The sequence below is a fragment of the Hyaena hyaena genome, unplaced genomic scaffold (genome assembly GCF_003009895.1).
Source record: "Hyaena hyaena isolate Hyena2069 unplaced genomic scaffold, ASM300989v1 scaffold_45, whole genome shotgun sequence".
Classification (NCBI taxonomy): domain Eukaryota; kingdom Metazoa; phylum Chordata; class Mammalia; order Carnivora; family Hyaenidae; genus Hyaena; species Hyaena hyaena.
The window spans coordinates 480,827-493,759 of record NW_024080677.1 but is presented as its reverse complement, the minus strand read 5'-3'; the positions used below and the strand labels follow the sequence as shown (position 1 = coordinate 493,759).

The 12,933-nt window shown below is 41.7% G+C and overlaps 1 protein-coding gene across 1 annotated transcript in view; it reads left to right on the top strand.

Annotated features, from left to right (window-relative positions):
* ATP13A5 (ATPase 13A5) overlaps positions 1-12,933 on the top strand; it is a 102,690-nt gene that overhangs the window by 30,185 nt on the left and 59,572 nt on the right. The window contains exons 8-10 of the mRNA XM_039230392.1: positions 3,659-3,731; positions 4,902-5,030; positions 12,579-12,749. Of these exons, the coding sequence (XP_039086323.1) occupies positions 3,659-3,731; positions 4,902-5,030; positions 12,579-12,749 (373 nt within the window). The remainder of the gene's footprint in view (positions 1-3,658; positions 3,732-4,901; positions 5,031-12,578; positions 12,750-12,933) is intronic.

Sequence of the window (12,933 nt, the reverse complement as noted above, 5' to 3'; positions counted from 1 at the left end):
CACAAAACTACAATACAGATGTTTCCTTACATATTAGTGTTTGCATTTTTTTTAGTAAAATAATTGAAAGCCAGGTTGCTGAATCAAAAGATATGTCTATTTTGGATGTTAATAGATACCACGATATTATTTTCTTCAAATAAAATAACAGCACCATATGAGAGTATCCATTTCTCCAGATCCTCACCAGCATTTGGTGTTATCTATTGATGTTTAAAAGTTTTTCATGGGGCGCCTGGGTGGCTCAGTTGGTGAAGCGTCCGACTTTGGTCATGATCTCACGGTTTGTAGGTTCAAGCCCCGCGTCGGGCTCTGTGCTGACAGCCAGCTTGGAGCCTGGAGCCGGTTTCAGATTCTGTATCTCCCTCTCTCTCTGACCCTCCCCTGCTCATGCTGCCTCTCTCTCTTTCCCTCAGAAATAAATAAAACATTTAAAAAAATTTAAAAACAAGGAGGCACTAATCTCATTAGCAGTTAACCTTTGTTTCTTTATAAGTTTTATTTATTTATTTTGAGAGAGACAGATCCAGTCTGAGTGGGGGAGGGACAGAGAGAGAGAGTGAGAGAGAGAAAGAGAGAGAGAGAATCCCAGACTCTGGGCTGTCAGCACAGAGCTCAGTGGGACTCGAACCCAGGAAACCATGAGATCACAGCCTGAGCAAGAACCAAGAGTCCGACTCTAAACTGATTGAGCCACCCAGGTGCCCCTGAAGTTAATATTTGTTAACAAATGCTTATCTGCCCCAAACTGCAAGAGATCTTGTAACATTACACAAAATGGCTCAGTTTGCTGAAACTGTATTTTTGCAGTTTAAATCACAAATCCTCACCAATCAGTATTTCTTTAGCACCATTTGCAACAGGCTCCACCGCCCCCTCCACCCCCTCCATCTGTGTGGGGGCACAGCATACTCTGAAATGATACACATGTGATTGTGGTGTCCTCCCACCACCTGAGACGGGGACCATCAGGGAGATGAAGTGACTTGCCAGGTAACCACGGCTACGGATCCCACCCCCGGGGTTTCCTGATTCCACACCAAGTACTTCACTGTCCCATTGAGCAAAATCTCAAAGTGACCTATGAGTTTCCTTGCAGCAAGTGACTGATAATTTTATTATGAAAATATTTGGAAAAGGGGCTTGCTAGGAATGGAAGGAGCAGCTACTGCCATTTGCAAATCATGCTAAAAAGTAGCGGCTTTTGAACATTGCAAGGGGGGGTGGTGTTTGCAGGAGTGCAATAAGCTATCTTTCTGCGTCTACGGTGGCCCCAAATCACGCTGCAAAGAGTCACCTTGCCCAAGCCAAGAAACACCAACACCCGTGGCAGCCCCTTTCGAACACATTTGGTGCAGGTATGAGTGCAAATTGAGTTGGCACTCAACTGGATTTACACTGAGCCGTGTGCCATACTCCATCGCGGGCTCCACAGGCGGCTGCTAGAAATAGAAATATTCATCTGACCCACAGCGCATTGCCTTTAGCCATGACTGAGCGGGGCTCAAAAGATACCTGATTTAGTGCCCTCATTATCATCTCTGGAGGAAATCCAGCCCCAGCAAACACAAAGACACACAGCAACAGATGCGGGAATAATAACAATATGCAAATTAGGCTTGGAAACTGCCCCTGGTCCCACTAAACTGGGATTGGAGAAACCAGAGGGGGCCTAATGAAAATCAGGCGGCGAGCTTCCAAATCACAGCAAGCATCAGAGCACCTGCTTTCTCCTAGCTGGTTGGTTGTCATAGAAACTTGTGTTTGTAGGGTTTCTGGGTACATTAGCTCAGAGAGGAGGCTTACGTTATCCTTCTCCAGTGTTGTTGGGAGAAGTGGAATAATTCAGTTCTATGAAATAAGTATTCGCTGAGGGCCTACTGTGTGATCGACTCTAGGAGTGCACAGGTGGGTGCTTGGCTCTTTGAACCACCTGCCTCTCACAGGAGACCTGACGAGAAAACAGTTGTGATGGAACGTGACCAGTACATGAATACAGGCGGAAACACAGAGAGCAGAATGATTCCTTCTTTCTGGGGATGGTAGAGACTTATGGAGTGGAGGTGACATTTGAACAGTTTTATGTGGAGGATTAGAAAGAGTTTGCTAGTAGAAAACCAGGGTGAGCATTCCAGGTAATAGCTTGAACAAAGCCACAGAAGCATAGCAGGTTGCACAGAATGTTAAGCCTGATGAATAAATCCAGCTTGATGCCATAATGATTTTTGAGAGTTACAGTCAAGTTTTATGAACTCACGCTTCACCACTTCCAAATGTGTTGATCATCATCCTCTTAAGCTAGGGTGAAGTTCTCATGGCAGTGACTAAAAGAGTTTGCGAAGCAAGAAAGTAACTTAAAGAAATGTATAAGGAAGCTTATTTATCTTCTTAAATTTGGAAAAATCTATTTTCAAGCACTTTTGGAGAACATATTCATCAACAGAGAAGGCTTGAGAGTCAGATGAACCGGGGTTTTACTGTCAATCTTAGTACTTAGTAAGTAAGTTACTTTAACATTTTCAAGACCCTGTTTTGTTTTTGTTTTGGTGGCTTTTTTGGTTGTTTTATTTTGTTTTATGTACATTGGAGACTATAATATTTTCATCACAGGATTATTTTGCGGAGTAAAAAAAAACAAGCAATACATTCCAAGTGCTTACAACAGTGCCTGGAACATAGTAGTTGCTTAATGTTTCCAACTGTCTAATAATAATAATAATAATGTAAACCATTTATAAACCCTGGGTTATTTCTCCCATGAAATCTTGGAGGGCTTTGAATAAATCTCTGATATGGAAAATAAATCAGTATCAGACATGTTGAGGTCTGAAGGAGCTTGAAAACGTGATTCAATTTAATGGCATTTGTTTACAGAGGGAACAAGGAACTTATAAAATGACATTTCCTATATACGGGTACGTGGCTGGTTAGTGAGTAAGCCTGACCCGTGACTCAGGGGTCCTGAATGAATCCAGTGTTCTTGTCACAGAACCATGGCTGCCCTTCTCACTATTACCCATCAGTAAAATGGGAGCCCCAACAGGCAGGCCTCAGAAAGTCAAGTTAGGGCAATGACTATGCACCTAACAAACAGCAGTATCACTTCTTCCACTCAATTGATCCAAAGGAGTGAAGTGTTGCCTTTCAGGAAAAACTGAAGTAAACAATAAACTGTTCTTGTGTAAATAAAAACACCAAATGTATTAAGTTCTCTCAAGAGGAACGTTGTGTAATTGTGGGTAACGCTTATCTGGTGACGTTGGCTACATTAAAAATCATCAAGAGGGCAGATAAAAATAATTTGCTCTAGGGGCGCCTGGGTGGCTCAGTCAGTTAAGTGACCGACTTCGGCTCAGGTCATGATCTCACAGTTCGTGGGTTTGAGCCCTGTGTCAGGCTCTGTGCTGACGACTCAGAGCCTGGAGCCTGCTTTGGATTCTGTGTCTCCCTCTCTCTCTCTCTGCCCCTCCTCTCTCTCTCTCTCTCTCAAGTAAATAAACATTAAAAAAATTTTTTTTAATTAAAAAAAAGTAGAGCTTGAGCCTTTGCCCAAAGCAGTTTCAGCTGTGATGGCAGGGGTGGTATTTACCATATTGAGATCACGTGGTTTTCGGGTTACGGACTATCTGATATTTAAACGTTGACTTTGAATTGGTAGCAATCAGTGAAGCTGCACAACCTCGTGGAGGATCACAACAAAGTCCAGGTTACGATCATGGTAAAGGGCAAAGGTAAGTGATATGTTCCGCCGCCTTCAGCATCCTAATATTTCAGAGTGGAATCGGTCCCGTTTGTTACTGATTATTAGTTGAGGAGAAAAGCTTTTTCTAATTAAACCCGTGGCAGGGGCTAATGTAAGGCAAATAAGACTTCTAAGCTGCAAAACGTAAGGAGGAAAGATCACGCAAATGCTGACCTGCACTTCCAGGACCCAGATAGTGAGCGCATCACTGAATTTTGTACCCTGGGTAACTTGCATGCTTCATCCTGACTGAACCATTTTGACCTGCTGCCTTAGTCATGTCCAATTCCCTCTGCCTTCCCGTATTTCACTCATTTGAATGTAGCTGGTTAGCCTTCTTGAGGCTTTTTGATTTCCCCAACTAATGACCCCAAACAGACCTTGAATTCTAACATTTCTTTTTTCATTTTTTAACTTTTTAAAAAATGTGTATTTATTTTTGAGGGACAGAGCATGAGGAGGGGAGGGGCAGAGAGAGAGGGAGACACAGAATCCAAAGCAGGCTCCAGGCTCTTTGCTGTCAGCACAGAGCCTGATGTGGGGCTTGAACCCACGAACTGTGAGATCATGACCTGAGCCGAAGCTGGACGCCCAACTGCCTGAGCTTCCCAGGCGCCCCTCTAACATTTCAATCTGTTATTCAGAATCCAGACCCAAATAATGCTTGTAAATGGCCGGCTGGACTCGGTATTTGCTCTGACTTATCTTGGGTTGGGGGGGCCGTGGTTCTCTGTAAGGAGTAAGGAGCTGCACCCCAGGGTACCTGAAACTGGATGGTTCACACCAGACCCCAATCCAAAGACAGAATATATCCTACGGGGTCAGGAGCCTAGTCCCAGCAAGTATGAAGCATTAAAGGGGCACTACTCCCATAATCGGTACCCTTGAGTATCTTCTGTGAGCAGAGCTCTCTCCTAAGTACTAGGATCAAGATGGGATCTTGTTGCTCAGCTAATCCTTTCCTATGGCCCTGGAAGACATTCCCTAATCCTGGTTTCTGTGATTTTGCAAATCAGTGGCAAGGAGCTGGAGCAAATGTGCACGAGCACACAGGGTAGCTCTTGGGCAACAGGTTGGTTAAGAGTTCTCAGCCACCCTTGCACTCTTAAGTGGAAACAGGAAAAGATCAGTCAGTCATGGAAACTTTGTTGCTGTGTAGGGATGCGGAAGCTGGAATCCCGTCTCTTGGTTCCTGGAGATATTCTTCTTCTCCCAGGAAAAACCTCATTGCCATGTGATGCTATTCTGATTGATGGAAGCTGTGTGGTGAACGAAGGCATGCTCACAGGTAGGCCGTTGTCGCGGGGCCTCTTCTGTCCTGTCCAACATCTCATCCAAGAGTTAGCAAAGCAAAAAAAAAAAAAAAAAAAAAAAAGAGTTAGCAAAGCAGATCCACGTATCCTTACCTGCCTGATATTAAGATATTGAAAGATAGGTGAGGTCGACCCAGCTAGGCTATTCATGCAGACAGAGCTCCATAAACGCAAATAGGCTACATTTAGTAATATAAGAATCCAATGACAATAAATACAAAATTAGAAGAAAAGTCCAACATATGTGATTGGTTAATTTCCTGATGGGTGGGGTGAAGAGTGTCCTTTGGTTCAGAGGACAGTGAGAGAGACTACTTGATGCACGATGTCTTCATGAACACGAGCATGGTTTATACACCTATCCAAACAAAACACAACCGGAAACCACCAACTCTTATTTTTTTAATAGTTTATTGTCAAGTTGGTTTCCATATAACCACCAACTCTTATAATCGGCAGGATGCAGAGATTTTATCCATCGCCGCTCTCTGTAGATGGAAAACTGAGCCCCAGTTTTCACTGGAAGAGTATTGAGTTGACCCTTCAGGGAAAGGCAGTGTAACATCCTTTAGAATTGGGTTTCCAGTTGATCCTACCAAGCAGAAAGCCCGTTTTCTTGTAACAGAGGTTTGAACTATCATCCTTGCTCTCATTTGTACTTTGTAAAGTTCACTTGAATTTGCGTAATTAGTAAGACACTATTTATAAAATATTCTTTAGGCAAAACCAAAACACCTAGGACATCATAATGAGAGAAGAAGAAACTATACAGTAACACAAAAATAGAAAGTATTTGTCTTTTGTGCTTACAAATTGTTGTATCTTTCTGTTCCCAAGTTGCTGAAGACCGGAAAAGACACACACACACACACACACACACACACGTGTGCCTACATACACACATACAACTTTTTCACATCACCTAAACGTGAAGAGAATCATTATTGATTCCTAAATTGTTCAACACAAGCAGATTTCGTATTAAAAACGGGTCTGCTTAATTTAAAATTGAGACAAGAAAATGCAGTAAACATAAATATGCTCAGTGTAATTACAAAATGCCCCGTTAGTGTGCTGAAATCTAACTGCCTTATAATGAGAGTGATGAGGATTTGCATACTGATGCTATCTTTCATCCTGAATGTTGCCACAGTACCCGAGGTGCAAACCTCAAGCCCAAGAACAACTGTCTCACATTTCCCGGCAACCTGACAGTGAAGAAAGGCTCCTCTCATTGGCAACAGAGCATGGCTGTGAGAAAAAAGGGGAAGACAGATCGCAGCCTTGACTCCCCTGGGTCTACAGACTGGGGTGCTTGGTTCTTGCCTTACTTCTGAGGAAAACTCAGAGAAAAAAAATGGTAGAAATGGTAAACAACGCCACCTTTCAATGTGCAAAATGGACCTAAAATGACCCTATGGAGTAAGTGGCTTTCCTTAGGTCTATTTCTAGAAAAAGAAGGTCACCAGCATTAATATCTATGTAACCTACATACTGGTAAAAGTCAGTTTTAGAGACAGACACGTACAACAGAAATACATATATTTCTTTCTCATTATTTTTTTTTGGAAAGATCTAAGTACCACCATGCTCTAAATACTTTATTACATAGCCTACATTGATCTGCTCACTCATATACACATTTGTAAAAAGGATCCTGACTGAACAATCAGATTATGCTTAGATTCCTGAAACTGCGTTTGTCTTCCTAGAGCATTTGTCCATGACTGTGACTCAGGTTTTTTATTCCCCGTGTGCAAAACAGTCCTTTGCATATCTAGAAGTCTGTATTTATTTAGAAGAGAAATCGCAAATTCTCCAAACATCTCTAGAGCAATTTATGTTTTACAAATAACTTTCTTATCTCACTCATCACAGCAGAAAACAAATTAGGAGCTATTCTAATGCCCCATTTACAGACAAGGAGACCCAAGTGACCAGAGACCAGACTGCCCAGTTAGCCAGTGTCAGGACTGGAGGTGGTATTAGCTCCCAGACATGAGGGACCACAGGAGTGAGGAAAAAGAGGATTCTAAGAGGGGTAGAGCTGACATTTCATGTGCCTCTTCATCTTTTCCTCTGTACTGGAGAGTCACGCCCGTAGTGCATGTCCATTGCTGGGTCTTCTTCAGCCTCCTCTCCTTAGCCTCACCCTATTGCTGGAAGCTCAACTATGCAAGAAACTTAATTGTATAACTACACTCTTAATTTTTGCTCCAAATCTTGCCATCGTTGAGAGGAAGCAGTGTCGTGAAGTATCTGGTCTAAGTCAAACAGTTGTCCCCATAAGCTAGCAGGTTGCCTGACCCAAGTCTGGCTACTTGAAGTTGTGCAGGGCACTGGGGAGGTGGGTCTGGTCTATGGCAGCTCTCCTTTCTGTGGCCCCCACTCCACTCTTGGGACATTTCCCAAGCCCATTTCCCTGCCAAAGGAGGCTTACTGATGCCTCTTGCTCTGTTTTCACAAACTTCTAGAATGTTTCCTTACCCTACTTTGGTGCCAGCCCCTTCTCCCAAGGGCACACAATATCTAAGTTTCCTTTGGATTTTCTTCCAACTCGCAATCCAGGGATTTTTAGCTAGAAAAGTAGTAGAGGGAAGGCAGCGTGAACAGGAATTCTTATTCTCAGATAGTCTCTAAAACTCATGGTCAAAAAAAGTCACGAATGACATGTAAAACCCAGAAGCCAGCTCTCAACTCTATCCCTTCTGCCTTTGAAGGAAATGGGTCTCTTCAAGATCTAGCATCTCATAAAGTGGTCAAGAGGCAAAGGGGAATACTGTGGGGGAAATTATATTAATGTTTTGAAATTTCTTTTGACACAAAAGCTATTTTTTCTTATTTCTTATATATATTAGGCACTGTGCTAATATTTTACATATATTATTTCATTCAACCTATGACTCTATAAGGTAGGAGAATCTAAGGCCCAGAGAGGATAAGAAATTTGCCTAAAGTCACACAGCTTAAAAGTGGTAGAGTGGCTATTTGGATTCATTTGCTCATTCATTCATTCATTCATTCTACAAATGTATATTAGTTACTATTCTGGAACACTCTCCTATGTGCTAGGGATACAGCAGTGAACAAGTGAGATATTATTCTGCCCTCACAGAGGTGAAGTCCTAGTGGGGAGGAAGAAAACATGAACACAGGTAAATGACATACATTTCCAATGCTTATAAATTCTATGAAGAAGTTAAAACACTCAAACCCAGGCCTTTTGACCTGGGAGCCTATGCTTGAAACTACTTCCCCCTCATTCTCTTAAAGATATTATGGGGGGAGTGGTAGTATTCATTCACTCTGCCACAATTGCCTCCTTTTCCCTTTACTCATAGAATTAGTGATGTATTTGAAACGTGTGTGTGTGGAAGGTACACAGAGATCCCAGCTGGGCACAGAGAAATTTTCCTACATGGTAATTTCCCACTTACATCCTGTCAGACAACTTATAATGATTTGATAGGCCAGTCTTTTCCTTCTTCCTTTTCCGTTTCCTCCTGTCTCTCACTTCTTTTCTTTCAGTTTATTCATTTGTCCATCCACATATTCAATAAAGGTTCAGAAGTGCCTCCTCTGCGCCAGGTACTGTGTTGAATGCTGAAGTCACCAAGACAGATGAGGGATGGCCACTGCCCTCAGACAGCTTACAATCTAATGACCCCAGAAATATAAACAAAGGAGGACATGGCATTTCAGACACTCCTTCCATGCGGAAGCAGTGGCTCACTGGGGACAAGGGAGAGAAGCCCACCTCACAGCAGCCAGGACTTCTGGGTCCTGGAAGCCAGTTGACATTGGCAATGAGTGTTCTTCCTTCTAAAATGCTCTCGAGGCTTCTTAGAACTCTGTACCTTTGTAGGCAAATTGCCCTTTCTTGAGATTCCAAGAAAGGCCAAGCATGAGACTCCTTATTAATATGTGAATAGCGTAAAAGAGACTTGAAAGTCATTTCTGTGTAAAATCATATCTGATTTGAATGTTATCTTTGGAACATTATCTCCAAATGACTTCCAGCTCTGGTTGATTGAATGTCTGCCTGCCACCAATGCCATTGGCTGTGTGCACAGAAACTATCCACTAATATTAGTCTATGAATATATTATGGATTAATATTCAGTGATTCATAGGCAGAAAAAATGTTAGAAATTATCTCTAAGAATCTGCTTTTACAAAGGTTGATTTCAAAACAATGTGGTACAATGATTTGGAGATTTGTCAAAAGGTTCTATCCCTTTTCCAAAGCCACTTAGAACACAACTGGTCAATCCAAACAAAGGATAAATATCATAATTTTTATTTTTTATTTTTCTTAAATAGTTTATTGTCAAGTTGGTTTCCATATAACACCCAGTGCTCATCCCCACAAGTGCCCTCCTCCATGCCCATCACCCCCCTTCCCCTCCCCCCACCCCATCAACCCTCAGTTTGTTCTCAGCACTCAAGAGTCTCTCATGGCTTGCCTCCCTCCCTTTCCCCACTATTTTTCCCCCTTTCTTCTCCCCCATGATCATCTGTTAAGTTTCTCCTAATCCTCCTATACGTGCAAACATATGGTATCTGTCCTTCTCTGCCTGACTTATTTTGCTCAGCATAACACCCTCAAGTTCCATCCACACTGTTACCAATGGCCAGATTTCATTCTTTCTCATTGCCATAAATATAATAATGTTTAAAGAGAATGAGTTAGAGACAATGTCCGGCTAAAGGAATTTCCTGAGAATATTCACGATCACTAATACAAATTGTATGGCTTCTTATACCTTAGGATGTAAAAAATGCACCATGCAGAAAACTAGTTTTGAAAAACCAATCATAGAAAAACCTGGGTAATTGTTTTTATTCAGTTCATCCAGGCATTCAGCAAAAATAAGTCTTTTCAACCTATTACATACCAGCAAGGAAAATGAGGAATATAAAAAGTTACATATGCAAAGTCCTTGCCCTCAGATATTACCTAGAAAGAGAGAGGGAATCTAAATTCTGTAACTATAATCAATATAATATGATTTCCAAATTAGAAATATGACATGTCATTCTGCTAATTGAACATTTAGCAAAAGACTGATGGAATTTTAAATTCATTCTAGTGCTTTTTAAATCTGGAAGCAAGGAAGTGTTATTAGCATTTTTAGTTTGTTTCTGAAATGTATCCTTTTGAACTCTGAGCTAATTTTGTGTGTGTGTGTGTCTTAAATACCCTGTTTTCCTGCCATCAGGGAAAGTAGAGGAATGGTACCAGCAGAGAATGGGAGGGAACAATAGTATATGCAAGTGGCCCAGGTTAGCTGGAGCGTATAGGAAATAGTGCCAGTGATGCTCAGATTGTGGTGGCTTTGAAAATCTACCCAAAGGGTTTGCACTTGAGATCCCTCCAAACCTTACCCTCTGTATCTCTTCATCTGGCTATTTACCTATATGCTTTATCATATCCTTTAACAAATTGGTAAATGTAAATATTTCCCTGAGTTCTATAAGCCACTCTAGCAGATTAATTGGACCCAAGAAGGGGGTTGTGGGAACCTTGGGTTTATTAATTAAAAACACAGGATTTGCAATTAGCATCAGAGGTGGGGTGGGAACAGTCCTGTGGGACTGAGTCCTTAACCTGTGGGATCTGATGCTATCTCTAGGTAGACAGTGTCAGACTGAATTGAATTGAATTGAATTGAATTGAACTGAATTGTAGGACAACCAGCTAATGCCACAGAATTGCTTGTTGTGGAAAAACCCCCACCCATATGGCATCAAGAGTGTGTGAGTGCAATAGTAGCATCATAGCAAAGGAGACACATAGGAGGAAGGACTGGAGGTTTTTTCCAACTCAAGAGGTCAAATCAGATTGTGGGTGAGATGCTTTTTCATAAAAAAGGAAATATTAGTTCTACCATAGACTCATATTATTATTATTAAAATGGTTTTCACGTCAAGGAGCTAAACGATTACAGGCCATCCATTGATAAGGCAGCCACCATGAGATGGTGACTGCCTGTGAAGCCTTTGGGACCCAAATGCAGGAGTCCAGGAGTTACTTGGTGAGACACACTCCTGGAGAAAAAGCAGTAAAAATTGGAGAATCAGACCATAAGAGGGCAGAGCATGGGAAGAGGAGGAATCAAAAGTGATTCTGAGACTATACACCTGTTACTCAGCAAAAGGGTGATACTCTTTTTCTAATGAAAAAGTCACAAAGATGTTTAGTGGTAAAAATATTAGTATGGGGGTGCCTGGGTGGCTCAGTTGGTTAAGTATCCAACTATTGCTTGCGGCTCAGGCCATGGTCTTATGGTTTGTGAGTTCGAGGCCCACAGTGAGCTTTCAGCACAGAGCCTGCTTGGGATCTTCTCTCTCCTTCTCTCTCTGCCTCCCCCTCCTCTCTCTCTCAAAAATAAATAAAATAAACATTAAAGAAATATTAGTATGGATTTTAGATATGTTGACTTGAGGATGCTAGTGGGAAATCCAGGTTGGGATGAATAGCCCACCATTGGGAAATAGAGAACAAGAACACAGGAGAGAGGAAAGATGAAGATAGACATTATTGATCTAACTCTTTAGAAGTGTTAATTAATGAGAATGGAACTGAGATCATCCAGAAAGAAACAAGAGACGCCCTGTCTTGTTATATTGGTTTTTATCTTTCACTGCCAGCTCCGAAAAGACAATGAAGAATATTTAACAGGTTTTATGAAGGAATAACTTCTCATTCATCTCTGTGCTTCTGGGACTGCTTACCTCCACCCTTACACTCCATGTCCCAAACATACCCAGCCAACTTTAGTGCCCAGAGCACAGCATGATCTGTCTCTCTCTTCTTCCAAGAACACTTTATTTTCCTCCTTAATCTCATTGGCCTCATTTCCTTTTGAGTTTGTCACCTATTAATTGTTCTGGAAATGTTTCCTGGTCCTCTGTTTGGGTTAGATCTTCAGATCAGCCAGTAAGACTACCAAAATTCTTACTTTATTGTATTCTAATTTATTATTTACTGCTATTTCCTGGCTTGACTCCCTGGGCTTTCTGAGAGCAGGCTTTGTATCTTGTTCATTATTATATTCTCAGCACCTAGAACAGTGCCTGGCACAGAATAAGGGCTTAAAAATATTTGTTAGATGAATGGATGAATGAGTAGATAAACAAGTAAATAAAAGGCAAATAATAATAGCTATATACCTGCCTTATAGCTCCTTCATTACCTCGCTTAGATATGGGCTTAAGGAACACTTGAAGGGACAATTAAGTGAAAACTACCTTTGATAAAATGGCCTGCTTTTTAAATTATAACAGCAAACCATGCAGACCAGGACTGGAAAATATAGGTGGGCCTTAAATAAATATTTGAAATATAATGAAGTATACCACTGTTTGCATCACCAGCTCCTTGAGAAATCATCTGACCCAGGGGGTGGGAGTCAAGACCCGAATAGCTGTGGTTTGTATACTTTCTTGAAACTGTCAAGCACCAGCTCTAAATAACTACCTGAGTTCATACAGAATCAACAAAATAAAATCTTCTTTAGGAGAAAGTATACCTGTCACAAAGACGCCACTGCCCTATACGGAGAACACCGTGGCCTGGAAATCCCACAGCATGGAGGACTATCGGAAACATGTCCTTTTCTGCGGGACAGAAGTTATCCAGGTCAAGCCATCTGGACAAGGGCCGGTGAGAGCAGTTGTTTTACAAACAGGTTAGTAGATTCCACTTTGGTAAATTTTGTCCATGTTTAGAGGTGGGGGAGTTGGATTGGGGAAATGTGATTTAGGATTATGGCATTTGCCACATTCTGGAAATAGCCATAGTTGTTTCTGGTTAGATCCTTATGATTCTAAGTTGCCGCCATTTCCAACGTAACGGGTTCATTGTTACAACCC